Source organism: Coregonus clupeaformis, unplaced genomic scaffold, assembly GCF_020615455.1.
Source record: "Coregonus clupeaformis isolate EN_2021a unplaced genomic scaffold, ASM2061545v1 scaf0690, whole genome shotgun sequence".
Lineage (NCBI taxonomy): Eukaryota > Metazoa > Chordata > Actinopteri > Salmoniformes > Salmonidae > Coregonus > Coregonus clupeaformis.
This window is the reverse complement of record NW_025534145.1, coordinates 187,501-215,419: the sequence shown is the minus strand read 5'-3', so window position 1 is coordinate 215,419 and position 27,919 is coordinate 187,501. Positions and strand designations below refer to the sequence as shown.

The following is a 27,919-nucleotide window of genomic DNA, read 5'->3' as shown; positions in this document are numbered from 1 at the left end:
GCCAGACGTGTCCCCCTGCTTAAGCCAGTACATGTCCAGGCCCGTCTGAAGTTTGCTAGAGTGCATTTGGATGATCCAGAAGAGGATTGGGAGAATGTCATATGGTCAGATGAAACCAAAATATAACTTTTTGGTAAAAACTCAACTCGTCATGTTTGGAGGACAAAGAATGCTGAGTTGCATCCAAAGAACACCATACCTACTGTGAAGCATGGGGTTGGAAACATCATGCTTTGGGGCTGTTTTTTCTGCAAAGGGACCAGGACGACTGATCCGTGTAAAGGAAAGAATGAATGGGGCCATGTATCGTGAGATTTTGAGTGAAACCCTCCTTCCATCAGCAAGGGCATTGAAGATGAAACGTGGCTGGGTCTTTCAGCATGACAATGATCCCAAACACACCGCCCGGGCAACGAAGGAGTGGCTTCGTAAAAAAGCATTTCAAGGTCCTGGAGTGGCCTAGCCAGTCTCCAGATCTCAACCCCATAGAAAATCTTTGGAGGGAGTTGAAAGTCTGTGTTGCCCAGCGACAGCCCCAAAACATCACTGCTCTAGAGGAGATCTGCATGGAGGAATGGGCCAAAATACCAGCAACAGTGTGTGAAAACCTTGTGAAGACTTACAGAAAACGTTTGACCTGTGTCATTGCCAACAAAGGGTATATAACAAAGTATTGAGAAACTTTTGTTATTGACCAAATACTTATTTTCCACCATCATATGCCAATAAATTCATAAAAAATCCTACAATGTGATTTTCTGGAATTTTTTTTCTCATTTTGTCTGTCATAGTTGATGTGTACCTATGATGAAAATTACAGGCCTCTCTCATCTTTTTAAGTGGGAGAACTTGCACAATTGGTGGCTGACTAAATACTTTTTTTCCCCACTGTATGTGAATTGATATTTCTGTACTTCATTTTCAATACATTTGCAAACATGTCTAAAAACCTGTTTTCACTTTGTCATTATGGGGTATTGTGTGTAGATGGGTGAGAAATAAATATCTATTTAATCCATTTTGGATTCAGTCTGTAACAAAACAAAATGTGGAATAAGTCAAGAGGTATGAATACGTTCTGAAGGCTCTGTATCTGCTCTATCTGTAGCTTTGTGTTCTCTCCACTGCATAATGTGTGATAGTAGAAACATCTCCACATGTTGTTGAAAAACCTCCAGAGCATCTCACAATAAATAAGGCCAGGCCAAAAGAACAGCAGATGTGTGGAGCGGCCGGGGAAGCCTCATATCCACACCTCTTAACCAAATACTCCCTGCCGGCCGACTCTCTGCTGTACAGCTCTACGTGCTGGAGAGAGAGAGAGAGAGAGAGAGAGAGAGAGAGAAGGAGAGAGGGGGGAAAATAGGAGAAAATGAGAGGGGGGGAGAGAAGGAGGGAGAGAGGGAGGGAGAAGTGAGAGAGAAGGAGAGAAGAGGGAATGAGAAAGAGAAGGGAGATAGAAAGATACTTTCCTGGCCACAATGATGGTATTACTCTTTCTTTCTTTCTTTCTTTCTTTCTTTCTTTCTTTCTTTCTTTCTTTCTTTCTTTCTTTCTTTCTTTCTTTCTTTCTTTCTTTCTTTCTTTCTTTCTTTCTTTCTTTCTTTCTTTCTTTCTTTCTCTCTCTCTCTCTCTCTCTCTCTCTCTCTCTCTCTCTCTCTCTCTCTCTCTCTTTCTCTCGCTCTCTCTCCCTGTCCATCGGCTGAACCACGTGGTGTGAGTTAAGCATGTTATTAATGGACCGCCTGGCTCTCCAGATGACAGATTGACCACTGACTGCCTGGCCTCTCCTCTGCCAGAGCCCGTATTATAGCCCCTAGTAGAGCCCCTAGTAGAGCTAGTAGAGTCCCTAGTAGAGTCCCTAGTAGAGCCCCTAGTAGAGCCCCTAGTAGAGCCCCTAGTAGAGCTAGTAGAGCCCCTAGTAGAGCCCCTAGTAGAGCCCCTAGTAGAGCTAGTATAGCCCCTAGTAGAGCCCCTAGTAGAGCCCCTACTAGAGCTAGTAGAGCCCCTACTAGAGCCCCTAGTAGAGCCCCTAGTAGAGCCCCTAGTAGAGCCCCTAGTAGAGCTAGTACAGCCCCTAGTAGAGCCCCTAGTAGAGCCCCTAGTAGAGCCCCTAGTAGAGCCCCTAGTAGAGCCCCTAGTAGAGCTAGTAGAGCCCCTAGTAGAGCCCCTAGTAGAGCCCCTAGTAGAGCTAGTAGAGCCCCTAGTAGAGCCCCTAGTAGAGCTAGTATAGCCCCTAGTAGAGCCCCTAATTGAGCCCCTAGTAGAGCTAGTAGAGCCCCTAGTAGAGCCCCTAGTAGAGCTAGTAGAGCCCCTACTAGAGCCCCTAGTAGAGCCCCTAGTAGAGCCCCTAGTAGAGCCCCTAGTAGAGCTAGTAGAGCCCCTAGTAGTGCCCCTAGTAGAGCCCCTAGTAGAGCCCCTAGTAGAGCCCCTAGTAGAGCTAGTAGAGCCCCTAGTAGAGCTAGTAGAGCCCCTAGTAGAGCTAGTAGAGCCCCTAGTAGAGCCCCTAGTAGAGCCCTAGTAGAGACCCTAGTAGAGACCCTAGTAGAGCTAGTAGAGCCCCTAGTAGAGCCCCTAGTAGAGCCCCTAGTAGAGCCCTAGTAGAGACCCTAGTAGAGACCCTAGTAGAGCTAGTAGAGCCCCTAGTATAGCCCCTAGTAGAGCCCCTAGTATAGCCCCTAGTAGAGCCCATAGTAGAGCCCCTAGTAGAGCCCCTAGTATAGCCCCTAGTAGAGCCCCTAGTTGTGCCTCTAGTAGAGCCCCTAGTAGAGCCCCTAGTAGAGCCCCTAGTAGAGCCCCTAGTAGAGCTTGTAGAGCCCCTAGTAGAGCCCCTAGTAGAGCCCCTAGTAGAGCCCCTAGTAGAGCTAGTAGAGCCCCTAGTAGAGCTAGTAGAGCCCCTAGTAGAGCCCCTAGTAGAGCCCCTAGTAGAGCCCCTAGTAGAGCTAGTAGAGCCCCTAGTAGAGCCCCTAGTAGAGCCCCTAGTAGAGCTAGTAGAGCCCCTAGTATAGCTAGTAGAGCCCCTAGAAGAGTCTCTAGTAGAGCCTCTAGTAGAGCCCCTAGTAGAGCCCCTAGTAGAGCTAGTAGAGCCCCTAGTAGAGTCCCTAGTAGAGCTAGTATAGCCCCTAGTAGAGCCCCTAGTAGAGCCCCTACTAGAGCTAGTAGAGCCCCTAGTAGAGCCCCTAGTAGAGCTAGTAGAGCCCCTACTAGAGCCCCTAGTAGAGCCCCTAGTAGAGCCCCTAGTAGAGCCCCTAGTAGAGCTAGTACAGCCCCTAGTAGAGCCCCTAGTAGAGCCCCTAGTAGAGCCCGTAGTAGAGCTAGTAGAGCCCCTAGTAGAGCCCCTAGTAGAGCCCCTAGTAGAGCTAGTAGAGCCCCTAGTAGAGCCCCTAGTAGAGCTAGTATAGCCCCTAGTAGAGCCCCTAATTGAGCCCCTAGTAGAGCTAGTAGAGCCCCTAGTAGAGCCCCTAGTAGAGCTAGTAGAGCCCCTAGTAGAGCCCCTAGTAGAGCCCCTAGTAGAGCCCCTAGTAGAGCCCCTAGTAGAGCTAGTAGAGCCCCTAGTAGAGCTAGTAGAACCCCTAGTAGAGCTAGTAGAGCCCCTAGTAGAGCCCCTAGTAGAGCCCCTAGGAGAGCCCTAGTAGAGACCCGCTCTCTCTCCCTGTCCATCGGCTGAACCACGTGGTGTGAGTTAAGCATGTTATTAATGGACCGCCTGGCCAGATGACAGATTGACCACTGACTGCCTGGCCTCTCCTCTGCCAGAGCCCGTATTATAGCCCCTAGTAGAGACCCTAGTAGAGCTAGTAGAGTCCCTAGTAGAGTCCCTAGTAGAGCCCCTAGTAGAGCCCCTAGTAGAGCCCCTAGTAGAGCTAGTAGAGCCCCTAGTAGAGCCCCTAGTAGAGCCCCTAGTAGAGCTAGTAGAGCCCCTAGTAGAGCCCCTAGTAGAGCTAGTAGAGCCCCTACTAGAGCCCCTAGTAGAGCCCCTAGTAGAGCCCCTAGTAGAGCCCCTAGTAGAGCTAGTACAGCCCCTAGTAGAGCCCCTAGTAGAGCCCCTAGTAGAGCCCTAGTAGAGCCCCTAGTAGAGCCCCTAGTAGAGCTAGTAGAGCCCCTAGTAGAGCCCCTAGTAGAGCCCCTAGTAGAGCTAGTAGAGCCCCTAGTAGAGCCCCTAGTAGAGCTAGTATAGCCCCTAGTAGAGCCCCTAATTGAGCCCCTAGTAGAGCTAGTAGAGCCCCTAGTAGAGCCCCTAGTAGAGCCCCTAGTAGAGCCCCTAGTAGAGCTAGTAGAGCCCCTAGTAGTGCCCCTAGTAGAGCCCCTAGTAGAGCCCCTTGTAGAGCCCCTAGTAGAGCTAGTAGAGCCCCTAGTAGAGCTAGTAGAGCCCCTAGTAGAGCTAGTAGAGCCCCTAGTAGAGCCCCTAGTAGAGCCCCTAGTAGAGCCCTAGTAGAGACCCTAGTAGAGACCCTAGTAGATCTAGTAGAGCCCCTAGTAGAGCCCCTAGTAGAGCCCCTAGTAGAGCCCTAGTAGAGACCCTAGTAGAAACCCTAGTAGAGCTAGTAGAGCCCCTAGTATAGCCCCTAGTAGAGCCCCTAGTATAGCCCCTAGTAGAGCCCATAGTAGAGCCCCTAGTAGAGCCCCTAGTATAGCCCTAGTAGAGCCCCTAGTTGTGCCTCTAGTAGAGCCCCTAGTAGAGCCCCTAGTAGAGCCCCTAGTAGAGCCCCTAGTAGAGCTAGTAGAGCCCCTAGTAGAGCCCCTAGTAGAGCCCCTAGTAGAGCCCCTAGTAGAGCTAGTAGAGCCCCTAGTAGAGCTACTAGAGCCCCTAGTAGAGCCCCTAGTAGAGCCCCTAGTAGAGCCCCTAGTAGAGCCCCTAGTAGAGCTAGTAGAGCCCCTAGTAGAGCCCCTAGTAGAGCCCCTAGTAGAGCCCCTAGTAGAGCTAGTAGAGCCCCTAGTATAGCTAGTAGAGCCCCTAGTAGAGTCTCTAGTAGAGCCCCTAGTAGAGCCCCTAGTAGAGCTAGTAGAGCCCCTAGTAGAGCCCCTAGTAGAGCTAGTATAGCCCCTAGTAGAGCCCCTAGTAGAGCCCCTACTAGAGCTAGTAGAGCCCCTAGTAGAGCCCCTAATAGAGCTAGTAGAGCCCCTACTAGAGCCCCTAGTAGAGCCCCTAGTAGAGCCCCTAGTAGAGCCCCTAGTAGAGCTAGTACAGCCCCTAGTAGAGCCCCTAGTAGAGCCCCTAGTAGAGCCCCTAGTAGAGCTAGTAGAGCCCCTAGTAGAGCCCCTAGTAGAGCTAGTAGAGCCCCTAGTAGAGACTAGTAGAGCCCCTAGTAGAGCTAGTAGAGCCCCTAGTAGAGCCCCTAGTAGAGCCCCTAGGAGAGCCCTAGTAGAGACCCTAGTAGAGACCCTAGTAGAGCTAGTAGAGCCCCTAGTAGAGCCCCTAGTAGAGCCCCTAGTAGAGCCCTAGTAGAGACCCTAGTAGAGACCCTAGTAGAGCTAGTAGAGCCCCTAGTATAGCCCCTAGTAGAGCCCCTAGTATAGCCCCTAGAAGAGCCCATAGTAGAGCCCCCTAGTAGAGGCCCTAGTATAGCCCCTAGTAGAGCCCCCTAGTTGTGCCTCTAGTAGAGCCCCTAGTAGAGCCCCTAGTAGAGCCCCTAGTAGAGCTAGTAGAGCCCCTAGTAGAGCCCCTAGTAGAGCCCCTAGTAGAGCCCCTAGTAGAGCTAGTAGAGCCCCTAGTAGAGCTAGTAGAGCCCCTAGTAGAGCCCCTAGTAGAGCCCATAGTAGAGCCCCTATTAGAGCCCATAGTAGAGCTAGTAGATTCCCTAGTAGAGCCCCTAGTAGAGCTAGTAGAGCCCCTACTAGAGCCCCTAGTAGAGCCCCTAGTAGAGCCCCTAGTAGAGCCCCTAGTAGAGCTAGTAGAGCCCCTAGTAGAGCCCCTAGTAGAGCCCCTAGTAGAGCCCCTAGTAGAGCCCCTAGTAGAGCTAGTAGAGTCCCTAGTAGAGCTAGTAGAGCCCCTAGTAGAGCCCCTAGTAGAGCCCCTAGTAGAGCCCCTATTAGAGCCCCTAGTAGAGCTAGTAGATTCCCTACTATATCCCCTAGTAGAGCCCCTAGTATAGCCCCTAGTAGAGCCCATAGTAGAGCTCGTAGAGCCCCTAGTAGAGCCCCTAGTAGAGCCCCTAGTAGAGCCCCTAGTAGAGCTAGTAGAGACCCTAGTAGAGCTAGTAGAGACCCTAGTAGAGCCCCTAGTATAGCCCCTAGTAAAGCTAGTAGAGCTAGTAGAGACCCTAGTAGAGCCCCTAGTAGAGCTAGTAGAGCTAGTAGATCCCCTAGTAGAGCCCCTAGTAGAGCCCCTAGTAGAGCCCCTATTGGAGCCCCTAGTAGAGACCCTAGTATAGCTAGTAGAGCCCCTAGTAGAGCCCCTAGTAGAGCCCCTAGTAGAGCTAATAGAGCCCCAAGTAGAGACCCTAGTATAGACCCTAGTAGAGACCCTAGTAGAGCCCCTAGTAGAGCTAGTAGAGCCCCTAGTAGAGATCCTAGTAGAGACCCTAGTAGAGATAGGCTATACTAGGGTCTCTACTAGGGTCTCTACTAGGGGCCCTACTAGCTCTACTAGGGGCTCTACTAGCTCTACCAGGGTCTCTACTAGGGTCTCTACTAGGGTCTCTACTAGGGGCTCTACTAGGGGCTCTACTAGGGGCTCTACTAGGGGCTCTACTAGGGGCTCTACTAGGGGCTCTACTAGCTCTACTAGGGGCTCTACTAGCTCTACTAGGGGCTCTACTAGGGGCTCAACTAGGGGCTCTACTAGCTCTCCTAGGGGCTCTACTAGGAGCTCTACTAGCTCTACTAGGGGCTCTACTAGGGGCTCAACTAGGGGCTCTACTAGCTCTACTAGGGGCTCTACTAGCTCTACTAGGGGCTCTACTAGGGGCTCAACTAGGGGCTCTACTAGCTCTCCTAGGGGCTCTACTAGGGGCTCTACTAGCTCTACTAGGGGCTCTACTAGGGGCTCAACTAGGGGCTCTACTAGCTCTCCTAGGGGCTCTACTAGGAGCTCTACTAGGGGCTCTACTAGCTCTACTAGGGGCTCTACTAGGGGCTCTAATAGGGGCTCTACTAGATCTACTAGGGACTATACTAGGGGCTCTACTAGGGGCTCTACTAGCTCTACTAGGGACTATACTAGCTCTACTAGGGTCTCTACTAGGTGCTCTACTAGCTCTACTAGGGGCTCTACTAGGGGCTCTACTAGGGGCTCTACTAGCTCTACTAGGGGCTCTACTAGGGGCTCTACTAGCTCTACTAGGGACTATACTAGCTCTACTAGGGGCTCTACTAGGAGCTCTACTAGGGGCTCTACTAGGGGCTCTACTAGCTCTACTAGGGACTATACTATCTCTACTAGGGTCTCTACTAGGGTCTCTACTAGGGGCTCTACTAGGGGCTCTACTAGCTCTACTAGGGGCTCTACTAGGGGCTCTACTAGGGGCTCTACTAGCTCTACTAGGGGCTCTACTAGGGGCTCTACTAGGGGCTATACTAGGGGCTCTACTAGGGGCTCTACTAGGGGCTCTACTAGGGGCTCTACTAGCTCTACTAGTGGCTCTACTAGGGGCTCTACTAGGGGCTCTACTAGGGGCTCTACTAGGGGCTATACTAGCTCTACTAGGGACTCTACTAGGGGCTCTACTAGCTCTACTAGGGGCTCTACTAGGGGCTCTACTAGAGACTCTACTAGGGGCTCTACTAGGGGCTCTACTAGGGGCTATACTAGCTATACTAATGGTTAAGTCAAATTGATGAGGGCTTTACCTTGTTTGTTCAGTCTTATAACTATAAAAGAAAGAGAGTCTTTACTGTACACAGTCTGTCATTGCTCTAAGCAGATGCTAATTAGGTGAATTATTGTGTTACAGTGTTACGTCATTCTATCACAGTGTGTGTGTCTTCGCGCGTGAGTGTGTGCCCAAATGGCAAAAAAATACTACAGTTTAGTATAGAATACTGCAGTACCTACTACAGAATTCTGTAGTATACTGTAGAATACTATACTACTCACTGTAGAATCCCTCGATCATGTGTAGTTCTTACTATAGAATGTTGAAGTAAACTGTAGAATACTATAGTAAATACTACAGTATTATCTGAACAAAAAACACTGTATTAAATACAACAGTAATGTCTGCAAAAACACTACAGTCCGCAAAAATCATATATTTTAAAATCTGAATATACCCTGTCCATTCCCCTCCCCCATATCCCAATTTGTGTCACCCGTAAGTGAGAAACTTACTTGCCAAGTATAGAACACAAATTGTGTTCCCTACAGGTTATAGAAAAGAGCAGAAACTCTTGCTTGTGGGCGTGCATGCGTGCGTGCGCGTGTGTGTGTGTGTGTGTGTGTGTGTGTGTGTGTGTGTGTGTGTGTGTGTGTGCTCCTGCCTGCAGTCAGTCTACTCTACTCTGCATGCCTTTTAAAGGAAGCCCATCTGGACATGATAGCCTGGTCCCAAGTGGGACATACAAACTTCTGCTACAAATATTGTGCACTGATGATAGGCATAGCCCTTGGCTAAGGGACTGATCAACCAGAACAAATGGACTCCAATTGGAGAGGCCAGAAGGTAGTAGGGAGAGGGAGGGAGGGAGGCAGGAGGGGAGGTAAGGAGAGAGGGAGGCATGGAGGCAGGAGGGGAGGTAGGGGAGGGAGGAGGCATGGAGGGGGAGGAGGGAGGGAGGGAGGCAGGAGGAGGTAGGAGGGAGGGAGGCATGGAGGGGAGGAGGGAGGGAGGGAGGCATGGAGGGGGAGGGAGGGAGGAGGCATGGAGAGGAGGAGGCAGGGAGGGAGGGAGGCATGGAGGAGGAGGGAGGGAGGGAGGGGAGGCATGGAGGGGAGGAGGGGGGAGGAAGGCATGGAGGGGAGGAGGGGGAGGGAGGCTGGAGGGGGGGTAAGGAGGAGGAGGCAGGAGGGGGAGGTAAGGAGGGAGGCATGGGGGGAGGAGGGAGGGAGGGAGGCAGGCATGGAGGGGAGGTAAGGAGGGAGGGAGGCAGGAGGGGGGGTAAGGAGGGAGGGTGGCTTGGAGGGGAGGTAAGGAGGGAGGCAGGGATGGTGTCTGGTCCTGAGTGAGTGAAATAACTGGAGCAGGACAGGGGGAGGTAGAAGGAGAGGGGGGGTGAGGGAGAGAGATTAAGCATGCACCCCGGGGAACTGCATAGGGTGCCGTCTTTCGGATGGGTGTCCTGACTCTCTGTGGTCACTAAAGATCCCATGGCTCTTATAGTAAGGGTGTTAACCCTGGTGTCCTCGCTAAATTCCCAACCATCATGGTCACCTAATCATCCCTAACTTCCAATTGGCTCATTCATCCCCCCTCCTCTCCCCTGTAACTTTTCTCCAGGTCGTTGCTGTAAATGAGAATGTGTTCTCAGTCAACTCACCTGGTAAAATAAGGGTTAAATAAGGGTAAAATAACCCCCACTAACCCCCACTACCCCCCACCACTACCCCCCACCAACCCCCCACTACCCTCCCACTAACCACCCCACCAACCCACCACTACCCCCACCAACCCCCCCACTCCCACCACTACCCCCACCAACCCCCCCACTACCCTCCCACTAACCACCCCACCAACCCCCACTACCCTCCCACTAACCACCCCACCAACCCCCCACTACCCTCCCACTAACCACCCCACCAACCCACCACTACCCCCACCAACCCCCCACTACCCCCCCACCAACCCCCACTACCCCCCACTACCCTCCCACTAACCACCCCACCAACCCACCACTACCCCCCCACTACCCACCACTACCCCCCACCAACCCTCCACCAACCCCCCCACTACCCTCCCACTAACCACCCCACCAACCCCCACTACCCTCCCACTAACCACCCCACCAACCCCCCACTACCCTCCCACTAACCACCCCACCAACCCCCACTACCCTCCCACTAACCACCCCACCAACCCCCACTACCCTCCCACTAACCACCCCACCAACCACTACTACCCCCACTACCCACCCCACTACCCCCCACCAATCCCCCACTACCTGCCCCACCAACCCACCACTACCCCCCACTGACACCCACTACCCCCCACTACCCCCCACCAACCCCCCACTACCCTCCCACTAACCACCCCACCAACCCACCACTACCCCCACCAACCCCACTACCCCCCCACCAACCCCCCACTACCCTCCCACTAACCACCCCACCAACCCACCACTACCCCCCCCACCAACCCCCCACTACCCCCCACCAACCCCCCACTACCCTCCCACTAACCACCCCACCAACCCCCCCACTACCCCCCACCAACCCCCCACTACCCTCCCACTAACCACCCCACCAACCCACCACTACCCCCCACCAACCCCCCACTACCCCCCCCACCAACCCCCCCCACTACCCTCCCACTAACCACCCCACCAACCCCCCACTACCCTCCCACTAACCACCCCACTAACCCCCCACCAACCCCCCACTACCCTCCCACTAACCACCCCACTAACCACCCCACCAACCCCCACTACCCCCCCACCAACCCCCCCACTACCCTCCCACTAACCACCCCACCAACCCCCCACTACCCTCCCACTAACCACCCCATCAACCCCCCACTACCCTCCCACTAACCACCCCACCAACCCCCACTACCCTCCCACTAACCACCCCACTAACCCCCCACCAACCCACCACTACCCTCCCACTAACCACCCCACTAACCACCCCCACCAACCCCCCACTACCCCCACCAACCCCCCACTACCCTCCCACTAACCACCCCACCAACCCCCCACTACCCACCCCACTACCCCCCACCAACCCCCCACTACCCTCCCACTAACCACCCCACCAACCCCCCACTACCCTCCCACTAACCACCCCACCAACCCACCACTACCCCCACCAACCCCCCACTACCCCCCACCAACCCCCCCACTACCCCCCACTACCCTCCCACTAACCACCCCACCAACCCACCACTACCCCCCACCAACCCCCCACTACCCACCACTACCCTCCCACTACCCCCCACCAACCCCCCACTACCTCCCACTAACCACCCCACCAACCCCCCACTACCCTCCCACTAACCACCCCACCAACCCCCCACTACCCCCCCACTACCCACACCACTACCCCCACCAATCCCCCACTACCCCCCACTACCCCCCACTACCCACCCCACTACCCCCACTACCCTCCCACTAACCACCCCACCAACCCACCACTACCCCCACCAACCCCCCACTACCCCCACTACCCCCCACTACCCACACCACTACCCCCACCAACCCCCCACTACCCTCCCACTAACCACCCCACCAACCCCCCCACTACCCTCCCACTAACCACCCCACCAACCCCCCCACTACCCACCCCACTAACCACCCCACCAACCCACCACTACCCCCCTACTACCCTCCCACTAACCACCCCACCAACCCCCCACTACCCCCCCACTACCCCCACTACCCTCCCACTAACCACCCCACCAACCCCCCACTACCCCCCCCACTACCCCCCACTACCCTCCCACTAACCACCCCACCAACCCCCCCACTACCCACCCCACTAACCACCCCACCAACCCCCCCACTACCCCCCACTACCCCCCACTACCCTCCCACTAACCACCCCACCAACCCCCCACTACCCCCCACTACCCCCCCACTACCCTCCCACTAACCACCCCACCAACCCCCCACTACCCTCCCACTAACCACCCCACCAACCCCCCACTACCCTCCCACTAACCACCCCACCAACCCCCCACTACCCCCCCACTACCCCCCACTACCCTCCCACTAACCACCCCACCAACCCACCACTACCCTCCCACTAACCACCCCACTACCCCCACTACCCAACCCACTAACCACCCCACCAACCCACCACTACCCTCCCACTAACCACCCCACCAACCCCACCACTACCCTCCCACTAACCACCCCACCAACCCACCACTACCCTCCCACTAACCACCCCACTACCCCCCACTACCCAACCCACTAACCACCCCACCAACCCACCACTACCCTCCCACTAACCACCCCACCAACCCACCACTACCCTCCCACTAACCACCCCACCACCCCACCACTACCCTCCCACTAACCACCCCACCAACCCACCACTACCCTCCCACTAACCACCCCACCAACCCACCACTACCCCCCACCAACCCCCCCCACTACCCTCCCACTAACCACCCCACCAACCCACCACTACCCCCACCAACCCCCCACTACCCTCCCACTAACCACCCCACCAACCCACCACTACCCCCCACCAACCCCCCACTACCCTCCCACTAACCACCCCACCAACCCACCACTACCCTCCCACTAACCACCCCACCAACCCACTACTACCCTCCCACTAACCACCCCACTACCCCCCCACTACCCCCCACTACCCTCCCACTAACCACCCCACCAACCCACCACTACCCCCCACCAGCCCCCCCACTACCCTCCCACTAACCACCCCACCAACCCCCCACTACCCCCCACCAACCCCCACTACCCTCCCACTAACCACCCCATCAACCCCCCACCAACACCCCACTACCCCCCACCAACCCCCCACCAACCCCCCACTACCCTCCCACTAACCACCCCACCAACCCCCACTACCCTCCCACTAACCACCCCACCAACCCACTACTACCCCCACTACCCACCCCACTACCCCCCACCAATCCCCACTACCTGCCCCACCAACCCACCACTACCCCCCCCACCGACACCCACTACCCCCCACTACCCCCCCAATCCCCTCTACCCCCACCAACCCCCCACTACCCCCCCAACCCCCCCACTACCTCCATAAAATGTGACATACCAATTAGGATCTGACTCTGTTACTTGAATATATACTTGAATCAGTTATAGAACCCATTGCCCTTTATGGTTGTGAGGTCTGGGGTCCGCTCACCAACCAAGAATTCACAAAATGGGACAAACACCAAATTGAGACTCTGCATGCAGAATTCTGCAAAAATATCCTCTGTGTACAACGTAAAACACCAAATAATGAATGCAGAGCAGAATTAGGCCGATACCCGCTAATGATCAAAATCCAGAAAAGAGCCGTTAAAATCTACAACCACATTAAAGGAAGCGATTCTCAAACCTTCCATAACAAAGCCATGACCTACAGAGAGATGAACTTGGAGAAGAGTCCCCTAAGCAAGCTGGTCCTGGGAACTCTGTTCACAAACACAAACAGACCCCACAGAGCCCCAGGACAGCAACACAATTAGATGCAACCAAATCATAAGAAAACAAACATTTTATTTTTTGACACATTGGAAAGAATTAACAAAAAATCAGAGCGAACTAGAATGATATTTGGCCCTAAACAGAGAGTACACAGTGGCAGAATACCTGACCACTGTGACTGATCCAAAATTAAGGAAAGCTTTGACTATATACAGACTCAGTGAGCACAGCCTTGCTATTGAGAAAGGTCACCTTAGGCAGAACTGGCTCTCAAGAGAAGACAGGCTATGTGCACACTGCCCACAAAATGAGGTGGAAACTGAGCTGCACTTCCTAACCTCCTGCTAAATGTATGATCATATTAGAGACACATATTTCCCTCAGATTACAGCGATCCACAAAGAATTTGAAATCAAGTGCAATTTTTTAAATACCACAGTGTGCCATCACAGCAGCAAGATTTGTGACCTGTTGCCACAATAAAAGGGCAACCAGTGAAGAACAAACACCATTGTAAATACAACCCATATTTATGTTTATTTATTTCCCTTTTGTACTTATTGTAATATTATTTTGTTTATTTCACTGTTGTTTATCCATTTCACTTGCTTTGGCAATGTAAACATATGTTTCCCATGCCAATAAAGCCCCTTAAATTGAATTGAGAAAGAGAGAGAGAGAGAGAGAGAGAGAGAGAGAGAGAGAGAGAGAGAGAGAGAGAGAGAGAGAGAGAGAGAGAGAGAGAGAGAGAGAGAGAGAGAGAGAGAGAGGGAGACAGAGAGAGAGAGGGAGGGAGACATAGACAGAGAGAGAGAGAGAGCGAGACATAGACAGAGAGAGAGAGAGAGCGAGAGAGAGAGAGAGAGAGAGAGACAGAGAGACAGAGAGACAGAGAAAGAGAGAGAGAGAGAGAGAGAGAGAGAGAGAGAGAGAGAGAGAGACAGAGAGACAGAGAGAGAGACAGAGCGAGACAGAGGGAACAGAGGGAACAGAAGGTATACATCTGATGTGTCTAGGTCTGATAGCTGGAGGGGCAGAGAGAGGCTATTTAACTAAATGGTGGGTCTTTATCGTTTTATTTGCTAAAAGTGAGCTGCAGTGGTGGCTACGCAGACACACACACACACACCCCTGACCCCCTCCTGGCTTAGTAAAGTTATTTTTCAGATTGGTCAAGGTGTGTGTTCTCCTGATGGGGTTATTGACCAGAGGATGAAAGACTCCGACTCTGTTTGTCTCTGTGAACAAAGCTGTTCATTAGGAACAGTAAATTAATCTACCCTTCCTTCGTTTTCACTAAGGAAGAGGAGGATGAGGAGGAGGAGGAGGAGGAGAGAGGGAAGGGTTTGGTGGAAAGATCGGTTGGTAGTTAGTAACTATAGCTCTCATGAATGGAAGAGAGGTTGGTAGTTAGTAACTAACTATAGCTAATGCCCCCCAGTGAAGTCTGTTCCAGTGTTTTACTGTTTTAGTTTTGAGAAGTAGTTCTCTTTATGGAGTCTTTTTGAGTGGTAGAACTACAGTGGGGAATCCCCTGTTTGGTACTTGTTGATCGGATGAAGACAATGGAAGGTACAGTATTTTAGAGAGAGGTTATTTTGGGCTACACAGTTAGACCGTACTCAACCTTTCTTTAACTAGGAAAAGACACTTCAGGTCATAAACCTTTTTTTTTTTTGAGGGGGACCTGGAAAAACTGGAAAAGTCTTGGCTAACCAGACAATTGTCCAGACAATTTTTCAACAAACATTTTATCTACACATTCTGATGAAAACCCACAACTCTTCTGCCGAGGCTTCTCCCTGTCCTCTAGAGGGAGGGAGTGAGGATGAAGAGAGGAGTCATGCCCCAGGGCCTACCCTCCTGTCCTCTATTCATCCCTCTCTCTCTCTCGGTCACTCTAAGGGCAGGCAGCAGCCTGTATGATTAAGCCATTAGATCCTATCACCTCTTCTTTGAATGATTGGATTAGCCCTACAGGTGGTTATTTTAAAGCAGTGAAGAGAAGACAGATTCTACATATTCATTAAGCAGGATGCACCAAACCCCCCCCCCCCACCCCCCACCCCACCCCCCGCCCTCTCTCTCCACTTCCTCTCCATCCTCTCTATCTCTCTCCCCCCTCCTCCCCCACACCCTTCAGTAGCCCCAACACAACAGGTTGAGTGTTCAGTATACTGTGAGGACCTGAGATGCCTGAGACAGCAGGTCCCTATCCTCTCTCTCTCTCTCTCTCTCTCTCTCTCTCTCTCTCTCTCTCTCTCTCTCTCTCTCTCTCTCTCTCTCTCTCTCTCTCTCTCTCTCTCTCTCTCAATCTCTCTCTCTCTCTATGTCTCTCTCTCTCACTATCTCCCTCGCTTTTGGCTACCTGAAATCATTGTTCCACAAAATGTATTTCTCTCTCGGTTTTGTCCTTTCTGTGAAAATGTGGTAATCCATGTGTTTTCTCTGTGGAAATGTTTTTATTTCAAAGTGTTATAATGTGCCGTAACCAACATGACTGCAAAAAAATAGAGGTCTCTGCCATATTCTATTGGGCCTTGATATTTGATGTGGTACACTATCATATATCATACACTATCATATATCATACACTATCATAAATCATACACTATCATATATCATACACTATCATATATCATACACTATCAAATATCATACACTATCATATATCATACACTATCAAATATCATACACTATCATATATCATACACTATCATATATCAAACACTATCATATATCATACACTATCATATATCATACACTATCGTTGAGTATGTAAGTAATATGTATAACTCCAAAGTGATAACTGTATCTTTCCTTGTCCTCTCCAGGTGGCACGTTCACAACCACGTCAGGACTGTATGCAGGAAGCAACTCCCTCACAAACTCAACTGGCTTCAATAGTACACAGCAGGTACCAACATCTTCTACCGTGGTCTCCCTTCATTCTGATAGCGTAAAATATGTTTAGCATCGTTGGTGCCAACATCTTCTACCGTGGTCTCCCTTCATTCTGATAGCGTAAAATATGTTTAGCATCGTTGGTACCAACATCTTCTACCGTGGTCTCCCTTCATTCTGATAGTGTAAAACATGTTTAGCATCGTTGGTGCCAACATCTTCTACCGTGGTCTCCCTTCATTCTGATAGCGTAAAATATGTTTAGTATCGTTGGTACCAACATCTTCTACCGTGGTCTCCCTTCATTCTGATAGCGTAAAACATGTTTAGCATCGTTGGTGCCAACATCTTCTACCGTGGTCTCCCTTCATTCTGATAGCGTAAAATATGTTTAGTATCGTTGGTACCAACATCTTCTACCGTGGTCTCCCTTCATTCTGATAGCGTAAAACATGTTTAGCATCGTTGGTGCCAACATCTTCTACCGTGGTCTCCCTTCATCCTGATAGCATAAAATATGTTTAGCATCGTTGGTAATATATTAAGATGCAGTACTGTACTCTTTTTACAATCCTGGGAACGTTGGGGTGTATCCCTACTTGCAGCCTATTCCCTTTGGTGCACTAATTTTGACCAGGGCCCATAGGGTAGTAGTGCACTACATAGGAAATAGGGTGCCATTTGGAAGACAGCCTTGATGTTTGACATATGTATGATACAGTCCAGTTACAATTAATTCATGTCACATGAATCATACACCAATCCCTCATAACATCTGTAGCGTTGTAGACAGGGATTATCCCCTGCTCCTAGCACACATGGATTATGCCACAGACAGAGGAGGAAGAGAAAGATGAGTCCCAAATGGCACACTGTTCTCTATATAGTGCACTCTTTTTGACCGGAACCCTGGCCAGAAGTAGTACACCAAAGAGGGAATAGGATTCCATTTGAGATGCGACCCAAAAAAGACCAAGACAGATCGCTGTCCAGATGTAGGACACAAGAGAAATATGTTTGCATTTATGTTTTTTGAATCTGCCCTGTAAAGTAGCACCACTGGTGCATTACTTACCCCCGCTCTCTGTCGCTGCTGTTCCTCTCTATCTCTACTGTTCCTCTCTGTCGCTACTGTTCCTCTCTGTCGCTACTGTTCCTCTCTATCTCTACTGTTCCTCTCTGTCGCTACTGTTCCTCTCTATCTCTACTGTTCCTCTCCATCTCTACTGTTCCTCTCTATCTCTACTGTTCCTCTCTGTCTCTACTGTTCCTCTCCATCTCTACTGTTCCTCTCTGTCGCTACTGTTCCTCTACATCTATACTGTTCCTCTCTATCTCTACTGTTCCTCTCTATCTCTACTGTTCCTCTCTATCTCTACTGTTCCTCTCCATCTCTACTGTTCCTCTCTATATCTACTGTTCCTCTCTATATCTCTACTGTTCCTCTCTATCTCTACTGTTCCTCTCTATCTCTACTGTTCCTCTCTATCTCTACTGTTCCTCTCTATATCTACTGTTCCTCTCTATATCTCTACTGTTCCTCTCTATCTCTACTGTTCCTCTCTATCTCTACTGTTCCTCTCTATCTCTACTGTTCCTCTCTATATCTACTGTTCCTCTCTATCTCTACTGTTCCTCTCTATCTCTACTGTTCCTCTCTATCTCTACTGTTCCTCTCTATCTATACTGTTCTTCTCTATATCTACTGTTCCACTCTATATCTACTGTTCCTCTCTATCTCTACTGTTCCTCTCTATCTCTACTGTTCCTCTCTATATCTACTGTTCCTCTCTATCTCTACTGTTCCTCTCTATCTCTACTGTTCCTCTCTATCTCTACTGTTCCTCTCTATCTCTACTGTTCCTCTCCATCTATACTGTTCCTCTCTATATCTACTGTTCCTCTCTATCTCTACTGTTCTTCTCTATCTCTACTGTTCCTCTCTATCTCTACTGTTCTTCTCTATCTCTACTGTTCCTCTCTATATCTACTGCTCCTCTCTATCTCTACTGTTCCTCTCTATCTCTACTGTTCCTCTCTATCTCTACTTTGCCTCTCTATCTCTACGGTTCCTCTCTATCTCTACTGTTCCTCTCTATATCTACTGTTCCTCTCTATATCTACTGTTCCTCTCTATCTCTACTGTTCCTCTCTATCTCTACTGTTCCTCTCTATCTATACTGTTCCTCTCTATCTCTACTGTTCCTCTCCATCTCTACTGTTCCTCTCTATCTCTACTGTTCCTCTCTATCTCTACTGTTCCTCTCTATCTCTACTGTTCCTCTCTATATATACTGTTCCTCTCTATCTCTACTGTTCTACTCTATCTCTACTGTTCCTCTCTATATCTACTGTTCCTCTCAATCTCTACTGTTCCTCTCTATCTCTACTGTTCCTCTCTATCTCTACTGTTCCTCTCTATCTCTACTGTTCCTCTCTATCTCTACTGTTCCTCACTATCTCTACTGTTCCTCCCTATCTCTACTGTTCCTCACTATCTCTACTGTACCTCCCTATCTCTAATGTTCCTCTCTATCTCTACTGTTCCTCTCTATCTCTACTGTTCCTCTCTATCTCTACTGTTCCTCACTATCTCTACTGTACCTCCCTATCTCTAATGTTCCTCTCTATCTCTACTGTTCCTCTCTATCTCTACTTTTCCTCTCTATATCTACTGTTCCTCTCTATCTCTACTGTTCTTCTCTATCTCTACTGTTCCTCTCTATCTCTACTGTTCCTCTCTATCTCTACTTTTCCTCTCTATATATACTGTTCCTCTCTATCTCTACTGTTCCTCTCTATCTCTACTGTTCCTCTCTATCTCTACTGTCCCTCTCTATCTCTACTGTTCCTCTCTATCTCTACTGTTCCTCTCTATCTCTACTGTTCCTCTCTATATCTACTGTTCCTCTCTATCTCTACTGTTCCTCTCTATCTCTACTGTTCCTCTCTATCTCTACTGTTCCTCTCTATCTCTACTGTTCCTCTCTATCTCTACTGTTCCTCTCTATCTCTACTGTTCCTCTCTATCTCTACTGTTCCTCTCTATATCTCTACTGTTCTTCTCTATCTCTACTGTTCCTCTCTATATCTACTGTTCCTCTCTATCTCTACTGTTCCTCTCTATCTCTACTTTTCCTCTCTATATCTACTGTTCCTCTCTATCTCTACTGTTCCTCTCTATCTCTACTGTTCCTCTCTATCTCTACTGTCCCTCTCTATCTCTACTGTTCCTCTCTATCTCTACTGTTCCTCTCTATCTCTACTGTTCCTCTCTATATCTACTGTTCCTCTCTATCTCTACTGTTCCTCTCTATCTCTACTGTTCCTCTCTATCTCCACTGTTCCTCTCTATCTCTACTGTTCCTCTCTATCTCTACTGTTCCTCTCTATCTCTACTGTTCCTCTCCATCTCTACTGTTCCTCTCTATCTCTACTGTTCCTCTCCATCTCTACTGTTCCTCTCTATCTCTACTGTTCCTCTCTATCTCTACTGTTCCTCTCTATCTCTACTGTTCCTCTCTATCTATACTGTTCCTCTCTATATCTACTGTTCCTCTCTATCTCTACTGTTCCTCTCTATCTCTACTGTTCCTCTCTATCTCTACTGTTCCTCTCTATCTATACTGTTCCTCTCTATATCTACTGTTCCTCTCTATCTCTACTGTTCCTCTCTATCTCTACTTTTCCTCTCTATCTCTACTTTTCCTCTCTATCTCTACTGTTCCTCTCTATCTCTACTGTTCCTCTCTATCTCTACTGTTCCTCTCTATCTCTACTTTTCCTCTCTATCTATACTGTTCCTCTCTATATCTACTGTTCCTCTCTATCTCTACTTTTCCTCTCTATCTCTACTTTTCCTCTCTATCTCTACTGTTCCTCTCTATCTCTACTGTCCCTCTCTATCTCTTTTTTTCCTCTCTATCTCTACTTTTCCTCTCTATCTCTACTGTTCCTCTCTATCTCTGCTGTTTCTCTCTATCTCTTTCTGTGGCTTTTTCTTTTTCTCTGTCATTATCTCTTTCTCCTTCCATCTCTCCATCCATCCTCCCCCTTCTCCTCTCCCAGGACTACCCGAGCTACCCGGCGTTCGGCCAGGGCCAGTATGCCCAGTATTACAACAGCTCTCCGTACACCTCCCCCTACATGACCAGCAACAACACCAGTCCCACCACCCCCTCCACCACGGCCACCTACACCCTCCAGGAGCCCCCCAGCGCCCTGACCAGCCAGGCCCTCACGGACCCCCCAGCAGGTATGCCCCAGGGCCCCCTGGCCACCCACCCTCCGTCCCCAGGATCAGACGGCTCTGGAGGGGGTGGCTATGACGCCAGGGCCACTCGTTATGGTAACCATTACTGTTGTTTTAATCAAATAAACTATAATATTACGATAATTGTTTTGAATTTGTTATAATCAACGTTTCCCCTCCACCTCCCAATTGCACCCAATACCCTCCCCGAATGTTGGCGGTCCCAAGAAAATCTAGAAACTGGTATTATTGTAGAAATATAAATGGACATATTTTTGGTGATAACTGTTTTTAATTGATGTCACCCCTCCTTTCCTCTCTAAACCCACCCTTTTGTAACCCTAGCACTCAATGAAATAGCATTATCGTAGAAATATGAATAAACTCCAGAGAGTAGTTCTTAGAGAGAGCGAAGACCACCATCTTTCCCCTTTAATAGAACTCACATTAATGCTTCTTCTGGCAATAGAGCCCTGATGACATCATCATCCCATCAAGTGAAATAAGATAAGAAGAATTTCAACCAGCCGTTAGCTTCAGAGAAGATATAGACATAGAATACTAACGTTGTTGTTCTCTCTGTCTGTCTGACACTCTGGAAACCATACAACAGAAAGCAGTTTGTATGTTGTTATGAGTTGTCGTGTAATTGTCATTATTTAACACACGTACACACACACATGCACACACGCACACACACACACACACACATGCACACATGCACACACACATGCACACACACATGCACATACCCGCACACACACATACACACACACATGCACAAACACACACGCACACAAGCACACACACACGCACACACGCACACACGCACACACACACACTTTACAAAATGTCTCTGTCGACAGCCCCCCTCCACTATTCTCAGTTCTAAAGGTAAAGGTCCATTTCCTCTTCTTTATTTAAAACAATCTCTTCTTCTCCACTGTTTTCCCTCCCTTCCCTTCGCTCCTCCAGGAGAGTACAGCACCATCCACTGTCCATCAACCCCCATTAAAGATTCAGAATCGGATCGATTGCGGCGTGCCTCGGATGGAAAGTCACGTGGCCGAGGAAGGAGAAATAACAACCCGTCACCCCCGCCTGACTCTGACCTTGAGGTAGGGTGAACACTGTGTGTGTGTCTGTCTGTGTGTGTGTGTGTGTGTGTGCGTGCGTGTGTGCGTGCGTGTGTGTGTGTGTGCGCGCGCGCGCGCGCATACGTGCGTGCGTGTGCGTGCGTGCGCGTGCGTCTGTGCGCGTGCGTCTGTGTGCGTGCGTGTGTGCGTGTGTGTGTGCGTTTGTGTGTGTGCGTGCGTGTGTGTGTGCGTGCGTGCGTGCGTGCGTGCGTGCGTGCGTGCGTGCGTGCGTGTGTGTGTGTGTGTGTGTGTGTGTGTGTGTGCTAGCCCGGCACTACCTTGGCGACAGACAGCCTCACCCTGTCTGAAGCACAATAGACTAATCCAATTATCCCAACACCACACCAAGGTTAACACACCACATGAATAAAGCACTACTCTCTTATAACCTTCACTTATTATTGATTACTGAATTGTTTATTGAATATAACATTTATTTTAAATGGTGCCTTAAGTGCACTTATGAATGTCACTAAAAGGTGAACACTTCTACACAAATAGTTTACAATTTATACATATTTCTTCATTGTTCTCATCAACTATGGATTTTGTTTCCGCTTTCAACTAAATAGATAGCGAGATTATGGTATTGCTATAAAAGATGACCATTCTGGAATGCACCCCTCTGAGGCAGATACAATGCCTTCAGAAAGTATTCACACCCTTTAGCCTTCTTCACATTTCCCTGTGTTACAAAGTGGAATTAAAAATTGATATAATGGTAATTTTTTTGTCAACAATCGACACAAAATACTCTGTAATGTCAAAGTGGATTTTTGTAAAAAAAAAAATCTATATAAGATTAATAAAAAATGCATAACTAAAATATAGTCGTTGCATAAAGTATTCAGCCCCTTTGTTTAGGCAAGTCTAAATTAGTTCAGGAGTCAAATTTGACTTCACATATCACATAATAAGTTACGTGTGACATAAAAGGGGTTGGCATGATTTTTTAATAACTAAATATTCCTCTGTCCCCCATACATACAGCGTCTGTAAGGTCTCTCAGTCAAGTATTGCATTTCAAGCACAAGATTCAACAACAAAGACCAGGGAGCTTTTTAGAAAGCCTCATAACGAAGGGCAGTGATTGGTAGATGGGTAACGATAACACATCAGAGGTTGAATATCTCTTTAAGCATGGTCAAGTTAATAATTATGCTATGGATTATGTATTAAACCACCCAGACACATCAAAGATACAGTCGTCCTTCTGAACTGAGCTGCAGGACAGGAATGAAACCGCTCAGGGATGTTACCATGGTGCCAATGATGATTTTAAAACAGCTACAGAATTCAAATGGCTGTGACGGGAGATAACAGAGGATGGATCAACAACATTGTAGTGACTCCACAATAATGACCTAAATGACAGAGTGAAAAGAAGAATACAAATATACAAATCATCCATCTTGTATGCAACAAGGCACTAAAGTAATACTGCTAAATAACACGGCAAAGGAATACACTTTTTGGCCTAAATGCAAAGTCTTATGTTTGGGGCATAGCCAACACAACACATCACTGAGTAACTGCCTACTTAATTTTTAAGCATGGTGCTGGCAGCATCATGGTATGGGTATGCTTGACATCGGAAGAGACTGGGGAGTTTTTTTCAGGATAAAATGAAACGAGATGGAGCTAAGCACAGGCACAATCCTAGAGGAAAACCTGGTTCAGTCTGCTTTACACCAGACACTGGGAGACTAGAGGAAAACCTGGTTCAGTCTGCTTTACACCAGACACTGGGAGACTAGAGGAAAACCTGGTTCAGTCTGCTTTCCACCAGACACTGGGAGACTAGAGGAAAACCTGGTTCAGTCTGCTTTCCACCAGACACTGGGAGACTAGAGGAAACCTGGTTCAGTCTGCTGTCCACCAGACACTGGGAGACTAGAGGAAAACCTGGTTCCGTCTGCTTTACACCAGAGACTGGGAGATGAATTCACCTTTCAGCAGTACGATAGCCTACAACACAAGGCCAAATATACACTGGAGTTGCTTACAAAGAAGACAGTGAATTTTTGTGACGGGCCACGTTACAGTTTTGACCTAAATCTGCTTGAAATTCTATGGCAACACTTGAACATTGCTGTCTAGCCATGATCCCCAACATATTGACAGACCTTTAAGATATTTGAAAATAATAATGGGCAAATATTGCACAATCCAGGTGTGGAAAGCTCTTAGAGACTTACCCAGAAAGACTCACAGCTGTAATCACTGCCAAAGGTGATTCTAACATGTATTGACTCAGATGGCTGACTACTTATGCAACGACTATATTGTAGTTATTTATTTTGTATTAATCTTTGAAAATGTTCGAATTTTTCTTCCACTTTGACATAACAGTGTATTTTGAGTAAATTATTGACAGAAAAATGACTATTAAATCAATTTTAATCCCTTTTTTAAATGTTTTTTTTTTGTCCCACAAAACCTTAGGGTCTGAATACTTTTGCAAGTTACTTTAGATAACTGCATGAAATGTGCCATAAAACGTATGGGTAACTATATGGGTAACTAAATGGGTAACTATATGGGTAACTATATGGGTAACTATACGGGTAACTAAATGGATGACTATATGGGTAACAATATGGGTAACTATATGGGTAACTATATGGGTAATTTTATGGGTAATTATATGGGTAATTATATGGGTAACTATATGGGTAATTATATGGGTAACTATATGGATAACTATATGGGTAACTATATGGATAACTATATGGATAACTATATGGGTAATTATATGGGTAATTATATGGGTAACTATATGGGTAACTATATGGGTAATTATATGGGTAACTATATGGGTAACTATATGGGTAGCTATATGGGTAACTATATGGGTCATTATATGGGTAACTATATGGGTAACTATATGGGTAATTATATGGGTAACTATATGGGTAACTATATGGGTAACTATATGGGTAATTATATGGGTAACTATATGGGTAACTATATGGGTAACTGTATGGGTCATTATATGGGTAACTATATGGGTAACTATATGGGTAACTATATGGGTAACTATATGGGTAACTATATGGGTCATTATATGGGTAACTATATGGGTAACTATATGGGTAACTATATGGGTAATTATATGGGTAACTATATGGGTAATTATATGGGTAACTATATGGGTAACTATACGGGTAACTATATGGGTAACTATATGGATAACTATATGGGTAACTATATGGGTAACTATATGGGTAACTATATGGGTAACTATATGGGTAATTATATGGGTAACTATATGGGTAACTATATGGGTAACTATATGGGTAATTATATGGGTAACTATATGGGTAACTATATGGGTAACTGTATGGGTCATTATATGGGTAACTATATGGGTAACTATATGGGTAACTATATGGGTAACTATATGGGTAACTATATGGGTCATTATATGGGTAACTATATGGGTAACTATATGGGTAACTATATGGGTAATTATATGGGTAACTATATGGGTAATTATATGGGTAACTATATGGGTAACTATATGGGTAGCTATATGGGTAACTATATGGGTCATTATATGGGTAACTATATGGGTAACTATATGGGTAGCTATATGGGTAACTATATGGGTCATTATATGGGTAACTATATTGGTAACTATATGGGTAGCTATATGGGTAATTATATGGGTCATTATATGGGTAACTATATGGGTAACTATATGGGTAACTATATGGGTAACTATATGGGTAATTATATGGGTAACTATATGGGTAACTATATGGGTAACTATATGGGTAATTATATGGGTAACTATATGGGTAACTATATGGGTAACTATATGGGTAATTATATGGGTAACTATATGGGTAACTATATGGGTAACTGTATGGGTCATTATATGGGTAACTATATGGGTAACTATATGGGTAACTATATGGGTAACTATATGGGTCATTATATGGGTAACTATATGGGTAACTATATGGGTAACTATATGGGTAATTATATGGGTAACTATATGGGTAATTATATGGGTAACTATATGGGTAACTATATGGGTAGCTATATGGGTAACTATATGGGTCATTATATGGGTAACTATATGGGTAACTATATGGGTAATTATATGGGTAACTATATGGGTAACTATATGGGTAACTATATGGGTAATTATATGGGTAACTATATGGGTAACTATATGGGTAACTGTATGGGTCATTATATGGGTAACTATATGGGTAACTATATGGGTAACTATATGGGTAACTATATGGGTAACTATATGGGTCATTATATGGGTAACTATATGGGTAACTATATGGGTAACTATATGGGTAATTATATGGGTAACTATATGGGTAATTATATGGGTAACTATATGGGTAACTATACGGGTAACTATATGGGTAACTATATGGATAACTATATGGGTAACTATATGGGTAACTATATGGGTAACTATATGGGTAACTATATGGGTAATTATATGGGTAACTATATGGGTAACTATATGGGTAACTATATGGGTAATTATATGGGTAACTATATGGGTAACTATATGGGTAACTGTATGGGTCATTATATGGGTAACTATATGGGTAACTATATGGGTAACTATATGGGTAACTATATGGGTAACTATATGGGTCATTATATGGGTAACTATATGGGTAACTATATGGGTAACTATATGGGTAATTATATGGGTAACTATATGGGTAATTATATGGGTAACTATATGGGTAACTATATGGGTAGCTATATGGGTAACTATATGGGTCATTATATGGGTAACTATATGGGTAACTATATGGGTAGCTATATGGGTAACTATATGGGTCATTATATGGGTAACTATATGGGTAACTATATGGGTAACTATATGGGTAACTATATGGGTAATTATATGGGTAACTATATGGGTAACTATATGGGTAACTATATGGGTAATTATATGGGTAACTATATGGGTAACTATATGGATAACTATATGGGTAATTATATGGGTAACTATATGGGTAATTATATGGGTAACTATATGGGTAACTATACGGGTAACTATATGGGTAACTATATGGATAACTATATGGGTAACTATATGGGTAACTATATGGGTAACTATATGGGTAACTATATGGGTAACTATGTGAATGTCAAATGTTTGCCATATGTCAAGAAAGTGTGTTTATGATTATGTCATAAACACATGGGTAACTAACAGTGTATATGAATGCCATATAGATACCAGCCAATCCATATGTCAAAGTAATGTGTTACTGATTTGGTGGGGGGCTTTTTATTACTACTTATTAAAAGTTAAAGTCATCCCATTATGATGGCGACATTACAGCATGTTAACATATCTAGTTAATGAGTTAGTCACTATTGATCGGGCTAATGTAAAGGGCATGGGATGGATGGATGAATGACCAGGGGAGATCAAATTGCAAGGTACAGAGTGCGACCATTGATTTTGCCCCTCCGTCCCACCCCCCTTATCCTGCTCTCTCTCTCTCTCTCTCTCTCTCTCTCTCTCTCTCTCTCTCTCTCTCTCTCTCTCTCTCTCTCTCTCTCTCTCTCTCTCTCTCTCTCTCTCTCTCTCTCTCTCTCTCTCCAGCGAGTGTTCATCTGGGACTTGGATGAGACCATCATTGTTTTCCATTCCTTGCTCACAGGGTCTTACGCTAACAGATACGGCCGGGTGAGTGACATCACACTCTAACGTCAAGCGGTAGCTCACACACACACAGACAAACACACACACACACGTACACAAACTCACACACACATACACACACACAGACAAACACACACACACACGTACACGCACACAGACACACACACACAGACAAACACACACAGAGACATACAGACTCCAGCAGCAGCAGTAGCAGAGCTTCATAATCTAATTAAAATTATTAAATTAATTATTTATTATCTAACTAAAACACATCAATATTCAAAGAGGAGGAAGAGAGGGTTGAGGAGGGAGGGAAGAATACACAGAGATATTAGTTGTGTGTGTCCATGTGTGTGTATGTGCGTGTGTGTATGTGTGTATATGTGTGTGTGTGTATGTTTGTGTGTGTATGTGTGTGTATGTGTGTATGTTTGTGTGTGTATATGTGTGTGTGTGTGTGTGTGTGTGTGTGTGTGTGTGTGTGTATGTGTGTATGTTTGTGTGTGTTTGTGTGTGTGTGTGTGTACACGCCTATGTGTGTGTTGTGAATGGAGCACGTCGTAGTGTGGATAGAGATATGGAGAGGAACTCAATGTACAGATAATTGTTTTCTTGTTTTAATAGGCCCAATGAGGCCTGGAGGAGGATTTGGCTTGTCCAGCAGCTGTTGGAGCTCCGTCAGAGCTACGCATGACTGCTTAGGTCCAAATAGCACCCTATTCCCTATATAGGGCACTACTTTTA

The 27,919-nt window shown here is 47.3% G+C and overlaps 1 protein-coding gene across 17 annotated transcripts in view; it reads left to right on the top strand.

Annotated features, from left to right (window-relative positions):
- Nucleotides 1-27,919, top strand: part of LOC121569970 (eyes absent homolog 1) — a 103,076-nt gene that overhangs the window by 31,126 nt on the left and 44,031 nt on the right. For 11 of the 17 annotated variants that reach the window (XM_041881365.2, XM_041881361.2, XM_041881360.2 and 8 more), the window contains 4 exons: nt 16,053-16,135; nt 20,191-20,470; nt 21,350-21,492; nt 27,113-27,196. In XM_041881365.2, coding sequence (XP_041737299.1) covers nt 16,053-16,135; nt 20,191-20,470; nt 21,350-21,492; nt 27,113-27,196 — 590 coding nt within the window. The remainder of the gene's footprint in view (nt 1-16,052; nt 16,136-20,190; nt 20,471-21,349; nt 21,493-27,112; nt 27,197-27,919) is intronic. The other 6 variants (XM_041881364.2, XM_041881363.2, XM_041881362.2 and 3 more) reach the window with 1 other exon arrangement.